The 14,799-nt window shown below is 44.5% G+C and overlaps 2 protein-coding genes across 6 annotated transcripts in view; one reads left to right on the forward strand and one right to left on the reverse strand.

Moving 5' to 3' along the window:
* LOC121270289 overlaps positions 1-6,293 on the reverse strand; it is a 116,440-nt gene extending 110,147 nt beyond the window's left edge. Inside the window, exons 1-2 of the mRNA XM_041175602.1 lie at positions 6,234-6,293; positions 5,049-5,252 (exon numbers count right to left, since the gene is read on the reverse strand). Coding sequence (XP_041031536.1) covers positions 5,049-5,252; positions 6,234-6,293 — 264 coding nt within the window. The remainder of the gene's footprint in view (positions 1-5,048; positions 5,253-6,233) is intronic.
* Positions 1-14,799, forward strand: part of LOC121270375 (60S ribosomal protein L37-like) — a 29,418-nt gene that overhangs the window by 12,065 nt on the left and 2,554 nt on the right. The window contains exon 1 of one of the 5 annotated variants that reach the window (XM_041175679.1): positions 6,417-6,467. The exons of 2 other annotated variants lie outside the window; for them this stretch is intronic. The gene's annotated coding sequence lies outside the window, so the exon portion shown is untranslated. Of the gene's footprint in view, positions 1-6,416; positions 6,468-8,802; positions 8,821-13,846; positions 14,333-14,799 lie in introns of those variants that run through there. 2 more of the 5 variants (XM_041175681.1, XM_041175680.1) reach the window with 2 other exon arrangements.

Consider the following 14,799-nt stretch of genomic DNA (forward strand, 5'->3'; position numbering starts at 1 on the left):
ATTTAAAGCTGGTTTGTTGCAGGGGAGGCAATGGTTGTAGAAGTTAGTTCCCTGGCCTCCAGTGTATTTCCTTTTTCATCGAGTCATTGAATCACTGATTAGTTACACTACAGACAGAGGTCATTCAGCCCATCCTGCCTGTGCTGGATCTCTGCAAGAGCAAATCAGCTAATCCCATCCCCTGCCCTTTCACTAACAAGACCAGCAGCAGATATTACCTATCCCCATTTACCTGTGGAGAAGGTGATATTTGACCTTCTTGAACCATGTGGTGTAGATGCTCCCACAATGATCTTAAATAAGGAGTTACAGGATTTTCACCAAGTAATGATGAAATGTTTAAAATCAACAACAGCAATTTGGATTTGTAAAACACTTCATGTTTTAGACCTTTCCAAGGTGTTGCACAGGAGTTTTATGAATCGGGAGCTTTGTAGGTCAGTGAGCATAGGGGTGATGGGTAAACAAGACTTGGTCTGAATAAGTACATGGGCAGCAGAGCTTTGGATGACCTCACGATTACAGGGAGGTTGAATTTGGGAGGCCGATGGGGAGTATGTTAGGATAGCTAAGTCTAGAGGTAACAAAGGAATGAATGACGGTTTCAGCAGCAAATGAGCTGAGACTGGGGTGGTGTTGGTCAAACTGAGGTGGAAACATACTCTAATCGTGATGATGCAGATATGTGGTTGGAAACTAAATTTGGGGTGAAATATTTCACCATTGTTGTGAATCACCTCCTCAGTCTGTTGTTGGGGAGGGAGATGGAGTTGGTGGTTAGGAAGTGGAATTTGTAGCGGGGACTGAAGACAATACATTTGGTCTTCCCAATATTTAAATAGAGGAAATTTCTGTTGATCCAGTCCTGGATGTCAGAGAAGTTAGGTGTTTGACTTGGAGGGGAGACTTGGAGATGGTGCTGTTTGCATACACCTGCTATCTTTGTCCATCTGGGTGATGGAGGTTTAGGGTTTGGGAGGTTCTGTGAAAGTTCTGGTTGAGTAGTAGATATGTATAATCCCTCTTCTTCTCCCCTTGCCTCTCCCCCACCTATCCTCTATCTCCTTCAGTACTCATTTTGTCCATGAGACCTGCCTTCTGCTCCTTTGACCCTATTCTCGCTAAACTGTTGGCCATCCATCCTCCCAATGTTAGTTAATATTGTTAACAGTTCTCCCTCTTTTTTGATACTGTCTGTCTCACCTATAAATTCATTCTCATCATCCATCTTTAAAAAAAAACCTCTTTAACCCACCGTTTTTGCAAACTACCGCCCCTTGTCCAACCTGCTCTTCCTCTCCAAAGTCCTTGTACTTGGTGTCCCCCAAGGATCTATCCTTGGTGCCTCCTATTTCTCATCTACAGGCTGTCACTAGTTGACGTCATCCAAAAGCATCGTGTTAGTTTGCACATGTACACTGACAATGCCCAGCTCTACCTCACCACCATCCCTCTCCATTCCTCCACTGTTACTAAATTATCAAACTGGTTATCCAACATTCAGTACTAGATGAGCAGAAATTTCCTCTAATTAATAATTGGGAAGACCAAAGCCCAATTTGAACCCAAAATAACATTCTGATCACATATCCACACCATCACTAATACCAGATATTTCAATCTCCATAACATCACCTGTGTCCACCCCACCCCAGCTCATCTGCTACTGAAACCTTCATCCATGCCCATGTTGCCTTTAGACTTGACGATTCCAATGCATTTCTGTCCAGCCTCTCATGTTCACCCCACCCCGACATGGAAACATGAGATCATCCAAAACTCTGCTGCCCATGTGCTTTCTCACACAAAATGCTGTTCACCCATCACCCCCTGTGTTCACTGACCTACATTGGCTTCTGGTCAAGCAATGCCTCAATTTTAAAATTTACATTATTGTTTTCAAATCCACCCATGACCTTAACCCTCCATAATCTCCAATTTCACACTCTCTGATATATCTGCGCTCCCCTCATTCTATCCTCTTAGAGCATCCCTGATTTTAATTACCCCAGCATTGGTGGCAGGGCATAGGCATGGAGCTCTGAAATTTAATTTTTAAAAAAAGTATATACTTTATTCATAAAACATCTGAAAGAACATTACAAAACATTTCAAAATGGCCATCACAAAAAGTGCAATTAGATTCAACTTTTACACATGGATCACGAGGTGCTTCAATACAATCAATTAATATTACAGTCATTTCAGTATGGTCATTACAGACAGTCAGACAGTGCAATGGTATTTGAGTTATCAACATACATCATGGTGAACTCTGTGGTACAATTATAATACATTTAGTATTCACTACATACAATCTTTGTGAGACGTACAGTCCGATACAATTCCCAGCGTCTCGGTGCACTATGGCAGAAAGGTCTTAGGCAGCGACCTTTTCCCATTGTGCCTTTGCGGTGGCTGCCTCAAGCTTTAGTGCGTCCCTCAGCACGTAGTTCTGGACCTTGGAACGTGCCAGTCTGTAACACTCGGTTGGGGACAACTCTTTGCGCTGGAAGACCAACAAGTTTCGGGCAGACCAAAGAGCATCTTTGCCTGAGTTGATGATCCTCCAGCTGCAGTTGATGTTTGTCACATTGCGTGTCCCCTGGGAACAGCCCATAGAGCACAGAGTCCTGTATCACAGCACTGCTCGCGATGAATTTGGACAAGAAACACTGCATTGTTCTCCAGACCTTCTTTGGAAAGGCACATTCCACAAGGAGTTGAACAATGGTCTCTTCACCCCCGTAGCCATCTCTAGGGCAACGTGATGAAGCTCTGAAACTCCCTCCCTAAACCTCTGGCCACTCTCCTGATTAAAGATGCTTGTTACAATCTGCCTCTCAAATCCAGCTTTTGGCCATTGACCTTAATATCGCCCTTCGTGACTCAGTCTCTAATTCTGCTTTATGAAGCTCCTCTGAAGCACCTTGCAAAGTTTTACAACAATAAACATGTTCTATAAATGCAAGCTGTTACTCTCACAACAGTCAGTTTGCACAAGGTAAGATCCAAAAACAGCAATTAGATGAATAACCAATTAGTCAAGTTGTTTTTTTGGTGATGTTAGTTAAAGCACAAATGTTGGTCCCACTGCATTAGGAAGAAGGGAGAATGAGGAGAGGCTGTATAAACTAAATGGTACAATTTTAAACAGAGTGCAGGAACAGAGTGACCTGGGAGTGTAAGTGAACAAATCCTAGAATACAACAGGAGAAATTGAACAAACTGTTTGACAAAAGCTAATGGGGAGCTTGGATTTATCAATAGAGGCATGGAGAACAAAAGAAAGTCAGTTATCCTGAATCCTTATAAATCTGGGGTTAATCCTAAACTGAAATATTGCATTTAGTTCTGAGTCCCACACTTCAGGAAAAACGTCAAAGCCTCTCACCACTCTCTGAGTGAAGAAGTTTCTTCTGACTTCCCTATTGGATTTCTTGGTGACAATCTTATATTGATGGTCTCTAGTTTTGCCCTTCCCCACAAGACAAAACATTCTCTCTGTATCCTCTCTATCAAAACCTCTCATTTTAAAGACCTCGATTAGGTCACCCCCTCAGCCTTCTTTTTTCAAGAGAAGAGACCCAGCCTGTCAATCATTTCCTGATATGTAAACCCACACATTTCTGGTATCATCATTATAAATCTTCTCTGCTCCCTCTCCAGTGTCTCATTATCCATTTTATAACATGGGGAGCAGAGAAATGGAAAGCTCAGTTTGCTGAGAAGAGGGTCCAGAGAAAACAGAGACCAGTGAACCCTGCACCTTCTCAGCCAACGGTCTTCCTCTGCAGCAATTACAGCAGATACTGTCCTGTCAGAGTGAGGCTCCTGAATGTTTCCTCTTGTGGGGAAGAGCAAGATTATTCCCAATATATTATCATTGTCTAATCACTGTTACATCCTCAAAACATTCAACAAGGTTGGTCAGACAAGATTTCCCCTTTTGAAATCCATGCTGACTGTTCATTGTTATATTTCACATTTCTAGATGTTCTTCTATTCTCACCTTTAGAAGAGATTCTGTTACTTTTCCTGCCACCGATGTTAAGCTGAATGGTCTATAATCCCCTGGACTTGTCCTGTCCCCCTTCTTAGATACAGGAATTACATTGACTATCCACCAGTCCTCTGGTGCTGCACCTTTTTAATGAATTATTAAGCATGAGCAGCACAGCCGCTGCCATTTCTTCTCTACATTCTTTGACAATATGTGAATTCAATCCATCTGGACCACTTTATCCCTTTCATTTACTCAGTACATCTTTTGTAGACTTTCGATGCACTTATCTCATTCCTCATCTCACCTTTCTATATCCTATTGACCTGTTTGTCTATCCCTGAGAAACAAAAAGGCAAAATAATTATTTAATACTTCTGCCATCTCTCTATTGTTCCCTGTGGTATTATCCTGTCTAATCCCTTAAAGCTTCAATTCCCATCACAACCATCATTTTTTTGTAGATGTTGTAAAATATTTTACTATTTTGTTTATATTTCTTGATAATTTAATTTCATAATGGAGGTGCCACTGTGAAGAACGTGCAAGTCAGTAAGAATTGTCAGCAAGGATTAATCAGCACTTTCTAATTGGAAATGTTAATCTGTGGAACCTTCCAGACACTGAATTGTAGAGTTTGCACCAACGGTCAATTTAGGACTGAAGTAAAAGTTCATAATTTTATTGTAAACTAGCTCCTGTCTAGAGTTCTTGAATTAAGGGGAAAGATCGCAGATGGTGCATTTAAAAGGGGACACTGCAGCCCCAAAAATCAGCGACAGATCCAAAATATTAAACGCCAGTCAGTTAACATTGGAAGGAACAAACAAAATATTGTCAGACTATCAGTCCTGGATGTGAGTAACAGCATCAATTACAGCAGAATCCAATCCCTGTAATCACTTATGAACTCGCTGTGTGTGAACAGGTGAGAGGACTGAGTAAATCCCTTCCCACACACAGAGCAGGTGTACGGTCTCTCCCCGCTGTGAATTCGCTGGTGTGTCAGCAGGTTACATGAGTGAGTGAACCCATTCCCACATACGGAGCATATGAATGGCCTTTCCCGAGTGTGACTTCGCTGATGTCTCAGCATGTTGTTTAACTGAGCGAATGCCTTCCCACACTCAGAGCAGGTGAATGGCCTCTCCCCAGTGTGAACTCTTTGATGTTTCAGCAACTGGGATGAATTAGTGAATCCCTTCTCACACACCGAGTAGGTGATTGGTCTCTCCCCAGTGTGAATTTGCTGGTGTATCAGCAAAGTAGTTGACTAAGTGAATCCCTTCCCACACATGGAGCAGGTGAGCCCGCTGGTGTGCAGTAAGGTTGGATGAACACCTGAACCTCTTCCCACAGTCAGTGCAGCTGAACGGTCTCTCCTCAGTGTGAGCCCGCTGGTGTGACTGGAGGCAGAAAGACTGAGGAAATCCCTTGCCACACACACAGCAGATGAACGGCCCTTCCCCAGTGTGATGGTGTTGATAGTTTTCCAGTTGGGATCGGTAATTGAATCCTTTCCCACTGTCCTCACATTTCCACGGTTTCTCCATGGCGCAGGTGTTCTTGTGTCTCTCCAGGTTGGATGATCAGTTGAATCCTTGCACACACATAGAAAACATGTACGGTCTCTCCCCCCTGTGAATGGTTAATGTTTTTTCAGGCTGTGTTCTGCAGTCAGTGCACTAGAACACTCTCACTTGGGTGTGCGTCTCTCTTTCGGTGATTTTCCAGTCACACTGATGTGTGAAATAATTTCCCTCAGACAGACAGACAAATATTTCTCCTTCCACATTCAAAGACCAATGATATTCAGGTCCTTATGAATTGGGTGACTCTGTTAGAACTTGATGTGATGTTTGGTTTTGTAAAATGGATCAGTGACAGACATTGAAGGAGATAATTCATAACTGAAAGAAAGACTCTACGAGGAGGATTTTTAAAAATATTCGTTCGTGGGATGTAGGCGTCGCTGGTTGGGCCAGCATTTATTGCCTGTCCCTAATTTCCCTTGTTCAGAGGGCATTTAAGAGTCAAAAACATTGGTCTGGTGAACCAGTTGGGTTTTTACGACAATTGGCAATGGTTTCACGGTCATTAGACTTTTAATTCCAGGTTTTTATTTAATTCAAATTCCACCATCTGCTGTGGTGGGATTCTCTGGGATGCTAGTCCAGTGACAATACCACTATTTCACCGCCTCACCAACGACAGAAGTTGAGGATTTTACCAAATCAGCAGAAATGATGCAAAATACGGCAAAGATTAATCGCCCTGAATCCCCGCCCATTCTCCCTTCCCTTACCAAGATGGCCGCCCATGCGCCCCGCATGCTGAACAAGCCCCGCCTTCTACCAAAATGGCGATCGGTTGCCAGGGAAACCCAGGTCTGTCACCAGGGACGAAGCCCCGCCTCCGCGATTCCTACTCGCAAGATGGCGGCCAGTGAGCCCGGTCCCTTGAGGTAAACACGGGGCCTGGGGCCTCTTATTCGGGGCCTCAGACCTACACCAGAAGTTGATCCAGTTCGCAGCCCGTCCGCGGTTTCTATTCCTACCCTGTGCTAACTATCTCCTCCCGCCTCCCGAACCGTCAGCTCCTCCTCTGTCACCGTGACTGACACTGAGCATGCTCAGAGCGCACACCCACACTGCACCTGCGCACTGGACTCCAATAGTCATTAATAGGGGACGTTCTGCACCGCTGAGTGCTCTGGGTAGATAATCCGCCATTGTCCGATTGAATTCGTGACAGAAAATTGTAATGTCTCGGCATCCTAATCGAGATCCATCACTAAGATCACCTGCTTCTAGCTTTGTCATATCAATTGTCTCCATCCCACTTCAGCCAATTTGCTGCTGAAATCTTCATCCATGCCTTTGTTACCTCCAGATTTGGCTATTCCAATGTTTTCTTGACAAGTTTCCCATCTTCCACCCTGCATAAATTTACGCTCATCCAAAACTCTTCTTGGTGGACAGCAGTTTAGTGGGAATGGAGACCACAGGGCAGAAAGTGTGTCTCATGGACAAGGTGAGCTCATGAAAGGATAAACGGAGTTAGGAGAGAAACTAAATAAAGATGCCTGTTCAGAGCTAGGGCTGGTCAGGTCTGGAGAGGCAGTTTGGCCCGGTGAACTAGTGAAAAGGAGGAAAGCGGCAGAGACAGATGATCAGATGGCCTCTATCATAGAAACTAGGAAGTGAATTAGCTCCTCGCATTTGTCATTGGAGGTGAGGATGAAGGAGACAGGGGAGAGGGAGAGCACTTCAAAAGGAACTAACTCGCATTGGAGATATTAAATGACTCATCGTTCTACCTGTTCAATACAAAATGTATTTATTTGGCTTTTATCCAGAATATTAACACATATAATTGAGAGATTATTAACTTTAGCAGAAGCAGATCCAAATACTATATTTACTATTAGATGAGGGATGGAGAGATATTGGGAAGGCCAATGCAACATGAAGATTGATCATTGTAGTTTACATTACTGGAAGAAAGCTTCTTAAAAAGTGAACGCTCCTGCTTTATTTTATTCAACATGTATATGAAACAGTTATATGGTTATTAACATCAGCAGCAACAACCCCAACTGTAAACATAGCTCAGTCCTCAGTTCAGTGATTAGCAGCAGAAATAAGGACAGAATCTAGGCCCTGAAGTTACTTGTGAATTCATCGATAATCTATCAACTCAGCAGATTAGATTAGATAGATTAAATGGCTTCCCAAATAACGAGCACGTAAAAAGCTTCTCCCGAGTGTGAGTGCACTGGTGCCTCAGCAGTTCCCTTTTGTATTTAAAGCTCTTGTCACAGTCAGAACATTTAAATGTTCTCTTATCAGTGTGAACAAGTTGGTGTGAAATGAGGGTGCTTGAATGAATGAATCCCATCCCACACTCGGAGCAGATGAATGGCTTCTCCCCAGTGTGAACAGATGGAGCAAAATAGAAGGTCAGGACAGATGGGAGCCAAGGATCAATTTGACAAGATGTCATGGACACAAGACAATGGGAGTGTTAATGGATATGTCTGAGTTTTGGTGAATACCTTGTCAAACACCAGGAGGGAAATGGAAAACAATGAAGGTAAACATGGTGAAAGAGCCAAAAGGAAATCCTGCCAGAGAGAAGAGCAGAACTTCATTAGCCCTCTCCGTAACATGTCTTAACTCCTCTATCAGTTCATTTATTGAAACCAGGGACTCTCCTCGTTCTAATGGTGACATTCCCTGTCTGCCCAATTATCCCTTTAAGTCAGCCCTTGAATTGTTTGTACATTGTTTCATCATGTTCCCAATTTTCACCAACAAATGTTGAAATGTTTGCTCCACACCCACAGGGTTTCATCTGTTTAAAGCCACAAACAGAAAGGTCCAGTTTTCTCCTGGTGTTTGAGACAAATCAGCTTCCAAAATGATGCCAAGTTTCAGCCAATGACAGAGATCTGTGATCAGCCCCGCCCCTCACTCACTCCGATTGATTGAAGAACCAGCCATCTCTTTCCTCCAGCCCCGCCCTATTGGTCCGGAGCTGCCGTCAATCAGGCGAGCACAGTGAAGTGAGGCATGCGCAGTGTGGCTGACGAAGCTGGACGCCAGGACGCAGGCACAGTGTCAAAGAGTTTGGAGCATGCGCAATGCGATTGATGGCTTTCCGGGAAGAGGCGCTTGTTTGTCCCAGAGAAGTGGAGTCAGAGCGAGGCGGTGGGTGGGAGGATTTGGAAACACCCGCTGGAGGCCCCAAACCCCCAATAAGACTCATTGATTTTATTGTCAGTCTGCAGACAGGAGCTGGAGAACTGAACCCAGGTAGAGGAGAGGGAGGGAGAAAACTGGGAGTGGAGGAAAGAGATGGCGAGATGGGTTTGGATTTCAGCCCAGGGAGGAGGGAGCGTGTGTGGGACAGAGATTTACAGCTTTGGGGGAACAGGAGAGGAAAAAATGGTCCATAAAAACTCAAATTGTTCTGAATTTCTAGGCTGTGCTAACAGCTAAGAGTTTTGTAAACTCCTTTTGCAGGATATTAGAAGGGGAAGATTTACAGAGGGAAGTGCAAATCAAACTTCACATCAAGATTTAAAACCGTCACTCGATTCATCAGCACCTGAATATCATCGGCAATTGAATGTGGAAGGAGAAATATTTGTCTGTTCTGTCTGTGGGAAAAGATTTCAAACATCAGTGTGGCTGGAAAAACACAGAGAGACACACACGAGTGAGAGTGTTCAATGCATTGACTGTGGAACGAATTTTAACCAGTCACACAGCCTGAAAAAACATCACACCATTCACAGTGGGGAGAGACCGTTCACGTGTTCTGTGTGTGGACAAGACTTTAACTGATTATCCAACCTGGAGAGACATAAGGACTCCGGCACCATGGAAAAACCATGGAAATGTAAGGATTGTGGTAAAGGATTCAATTATCCATCTCAGCTGGAAATCCATCAATGCATTCACACTGGGGAGAAGCCGTTCAGCTGTTCCGTGTGTGGGAAGGGATTCACTCAGACAACCAAACTCATGTCACGCCAGTGAATTCACACTGAGGAGAGGCCATTCACCTGCCCTGTAGGTGGGAAGGGATTTACTCAGACATCCTGTCTTATGTTACACCAGTGAATTCACACTGAGGAGAGGCCATTCAGCTGCACTCACTGTGAAAAGAGGTTCAGGTCTTCATCTGACCTCAATATACATCAGCGACTTCACACTGGGCAGAAGCCATTCACTTGCTCTGTGTGTGGGAAGGGATTCACTCATTCATCCGGCCTTAGGTCACACCAGCGAGTTCATTCTGAGGAGAAGCCATTCAACTGTACTTCCTGTATTAAGAGTTTCAGGCATTCATTGGCCCTTGTTGAACACCAGCGAGTTCACACTGGGGAGAGGCCATTCACCTGCTCTGTATGTGGGAAGGGATTCACTGTATCATCCGCCCTCGAGTCACACCAGCAAATTCACACTGAGGAGAAGTCATTCAGCTGCATGGACTGTGGAAAGAATTTCAGGTGTTCATCTGCTCTCCTGGCATATCAGAGAGTTCACACTGGAGAGACACCATTCACCTGCTCCGTGTGTGGGAAGAAATTCATTCGGTCCTTCAACCTAGTGATACATGAGCAAGTTCATAAGTGACTGAGGGGGTTGGATTCTGCTGTTATCACTGCTGTTAATCACATCTAGGATTGATAGCCTGACAATATCTGGTTTGTTTCTGCTGATGTTAACAACCTCTATAACTGGCTGGAGTTTAATATTCTGGAGATGTCACTGATACTCGGGGCTGCAGTGTCCCTTTTTAAAACCACCATCCTTGATCGTTCCCTTTAATTCATGAACTCTGCTGGAAGGTTGGATCCGTTCCACAGGACATGCATGACACAACAATAATCACAATTTACAAAAATAAGACCATAAGACATAGGAGCAGAAATTAGGCCAATCGGCCCATCGAGTCTGCTCCGCCATTCAATCATGGCTGATAAGTTTCTCAACCCCATTCTCCCGCCTTCTCCTCGTAACCTTTGATCCCCTTACCAATCAAGAACCTATCTATCTCGGTCTTAAATACACTCAATGACCTGGCCTCCACAGCCTTCTGTGGCAATGAATTCCATAGATTCACCACTCTCTGGCTAAAGAAGTTTCTCCTCATCTCTGTTCCCTTTACTCTGAGGCTGTGCCCTCAGGTCCTAGTCTCTCCTACTAATGGAAACATCTTCCCCACGTCCACTCTATCCAGGCCTTTCAGTATTCTCTAAGTTTCAATCAGATCCCCCCTCATCCTTCTAAACTCCATTGAGTATAGACCCAGAGTCCTCAAACGTTCCTCATATGTTAAGCCTTTCATTCCTGGGATCGTTCTTGTGAACCTTCTCTGGACCCTCTCCAGGGCCAGCACATCCTTCCTGAGATACGGGGCCCAAAATTGCTCACAATATTCTAAATGTGGGCTGATCAGAGCCTTATAAAGCCTCAGCAGCACATCCCTGCTTTTATATTCAAGTCCTCTCGAAATAAATGCTTACGTTGCATTTGCCTTCCTAACTACCGACTGAACCTGCAAATTAACCTTAAGAGAATCCTGGATTAGGACTCCCAAGTCCCTTTGCACTCCAGATTTATGAATTCTCTCCCCATTTAGAAAATAGTCTATGCCTCTATTCTTCCTACCAAAGTGCATGACCTCACACTTCCCCACGTTGTATTCCATCTGCCACTTCTTTGCCCATTCTCCTAATCTGTCCAATCCTTCTGCAGCCTCCCCGCCTCCTCAATACTACCTGTCCCTCCACCTCTCTTTGTATCATCTGCAAACTTAGCCAGGATGCCCTCAGTTCCTTCATCTAGATCATTAATATATAAAGTGAAAAGTCATGGTCCCAATACTGACCCCTGTGGAACTCCACTCGTCACCAGCCGCCACCCTGAGAAGGACCTCCTTATCCCCACTCTCTGCCTCCTGCCAGACAGCCAATCTTCTGTCCATGCTAGTACCTTGCCTCTAACACCATGGGCTGTTATCTTATTGAGCAGCTTCCTGTGCAGCACCTTGTCAAAGGCCTTCTGGAAGTCCAAATAGATAACATCCATTGGCTCTCCTTTATCAAACCTACTCATTACCTCCTCAAAGAATTCTAACAGATTTGTCAGGCATGACCTCCCCTTGATGAAACCATGCTGACTTTGCCCGATTTTACCATGCACTTCCAAGTGTTCTGAAATTTCATTCTTAATAATGGACTCTAAAACCTTACCAATGACCGAGGTCAGGCTAATCGGCCTGTAATTTCCCGTCTTTTGCCTCACTCCCTTCTTAAACAGGGGGGTTACATTAGCGATTTTCCAGTCCTCTTGGACCCTCCCTGACTCCAGTGATTCCTGAAAGATCGCCACTAACACCTCCACTATCTCTTCAGCTATCTCCTTAAGAACTGTGGGGTGTAATCCATCTGGTCCAGGTGATTTATCCACCTTCAGACCTTTCAGTTTTCCTAGCGCCTTCTCCTTGGTAATGGCCACCATACTCACCTCTGCCTCCCGACTCTCTTGAACTTTGGGGATGTCACTCGTGTCTTCCGCTGTGAAGACTGACGCAAAGTCCCTATTCAGTTCCTCCGCTATTTCTTTGTTCCCCACTACTACTTCTCCAGCGTCATTTTCCAGCGGCCCAATGTCCACTTTTGCCTCTCTCTTACCCTTTATATACCTAAAAAAACTCTTGCAATCTTCTTTTATATTATTGGCTAATTTATCATCATATTTAATCTTCTCCCTCCTTATTTCTTTTTTAGTTGTCCTCTGTTGGTCTTTGTAGGCTTCCCAATCCCCTGTTTTCCCACTGCTCTTCTCCGAATTGTATGCTTTCTCTTTAACTTTTATGCTGTCCCTGACTTCCCTTGTCAGCCATGGTTGCCTCGTCCTCCCTATAGTATGCTTCTTCTTCCTAGGGATGAATTTTTGCTGTGTCTCTCACATTACTCCCAGAAACTCCTGCCATTGTTGTTCCACTGTCTTCCCTGCTAGGCTCATCTCCCAGTCAATTCCAGCCAGCTCCTCCCTCATGCCTCTGTAGTTGCTTTTATTCAACAGTAATACCGTTACATCTGATTCCAGCTTTTTCCTCTCAAATTGCAGGGTAAATTCTATCATATTATGGTCACTTCTTCCTAAGGGTTCCTTCACCTGAAGCTCCCTTATTAAATCTGCCTCATTACACATCACTAAATCTAGAATTGCCTGTTCCCTAGTGGGCTCCACCACAAGCTGCTCCAAAAATCCATCTCGTAGACATTCCACAAATTCCTTTTCTTGGGCTCCACTACCAATCTGATTTTCCCAGTCTACCTGCATATTGAGATCCCCCATGATCACTGTAACCTTGCCTTTCTTACACTCCTTTTCTATCTCCTGGTGTATCTTGTGCCCCACATCCTGACTACTGTTCGGAGGCCTGTACATAACTCCCATTATGTTTTTTTTACCTTTGCGGTTCCTCAACTCTACCCACACGGATTCTACATCATCTGACCCTACATCATTTCTTGCTATCGATTTAATTTCATTTCTTACTAACAAAGCAACCCCACCCCCTCTGCCAACCTGCCTATCTTTTCGATAGGATGTATATCCTTGGATATTTAGCTCCCATTCCTGATCCCCTTGCAGCCACGTCTCCGTAATGCCCACCACATCATATCTGCCAATTTCAACCTGCGCCTCAAGCTCATTTACCTTATTTCGTATACTGCGTGCATTCAGATACAACACCTTCAGTCCTGTATTTCCCGTACCCTTTCTCATTGTCATCCCTTTATCTGATGTGCTTGAAGTTAGATTCCTAGCCCTTTCCAAACACTCTGTCCTATTTTGTGTTCTGGAGACTTTAATAGCCTCTCCTGGGCTCTCCTTTCTTTTCAGTTTTTTCATAATTTTCCATGAAGTTGAATCCACCCCCCACACGCTAACCTGCTGCTTTGTTTCCCATTAGTCATGCTTCTTGGAGTTTTATCCTTCCCTCCCCCCCACTTTAAATAAATCAAATTTAATCAAATAAAGGGGACAGAGGAGACTGCAACAAAAACTTTGTCCACCAAAGCTCTTCAGTCTCATCCACTCCTTTCATGACACAGTGCCCTGTACTGCTCAGTTTGACGGTTCCACTTCTGACAGTTTCAGTGTGAAGAACGGAGTGAAACAGGGCTGTGTCCGAGCCCCCACTTTGTTTGGTATTTTCTTCTCCATGTTCCTGATCTTGGCTTTCGCTGCAGAAATGGAAGGAGTTTCCCTGCATACTCAGTCAGATGGTAAACTCCACAATCTGTCCAGACTGAAAGTAAAGACAAAATACAGCCTGTCTCGATCAGAGACCTCTTGCACAGTGATGATGCCGTGCTTGTGACTCACGCAGAAACTCAGCTACAAAGACTCGTGGACTGCCTCTCCCATGTCTGTAACTTGTTCACCCTTACTGTAAACATCGAGAAAACTGTACTTTGGACACTGGTTGTCACATCTCTGCCCTTGATCACACTAAATAACACCCTGCTGGAAGTGGCCAGTGAATTCTGTGATCTTGGGTCCACAGTGACAGACAATCTGTTACTCAATGCAGAGCTCGATACACCTGTAGGAAAAGCAGCTCCACCTTTGGCCGACTCACGAGTCGTCCATAGACTCACATCAAGCTGCCTCTCAGCACCAAGATGCTGGTTTATGAGGCCTGTGTCCTCAGCACCTTGTTATCTGCCTGTGAAACGTGGACGATTTACAGTGATCAGGACAGGAAACTCAACAACTTTCACCTTCACTGTTTGAGGTACATTCTGGGTGTCTCAGGGACAGAATCAGGAATGTGGCAGTCCTCTCAAAGACAAATCTCTCAAGTATGTTGGCTCTCATCAAGCAGAGGTGACTTCACTGGCTCTGAAGAAGAGTCGTACGGACTCGAAACCTTAACTCTGTTTCTCTCTCCACAATTTCTGCTAGACTTGCTGAGTTTTTCCAGAATTTTCTGTTTCTACCCCATAAGAGGCTGTTGGCCTCTCTTCCATAGTCTTGTCCGTGTCTGGATGGCCCTGGAGAGGAAGCATGTGGTGTCCATCCGTACGAATGATACCTTCTACCACCGATGGGTACCTCAGGGTACAGAGTGTCTCAGAGATACTGGAAACAACATTCTGGTTTAGTTAGGAAGGTTCTCTTCACTCTAGTTGGGGCTTTGATGCTGATTTTGGACTCTTTTTGTTTAACTGGACAACATATTTGAGAGAACAAGAGAAGAAA

Source organism: Carcharodon carcharias, chromosome 27, assembly GCF_017639515.1.
Source record: "Carcharodon carcharias isolate sCarCar2 chromosome 27, sCarCar2.pri, whole genome shotgun sequence".
Classification (NCBI taxonomy): Eukaryota; Metazoa; Chordata; class Chondrichthyes; order Lamniformes; family Lamnidae; genus Carcharodon; species Carcharodon carcharias.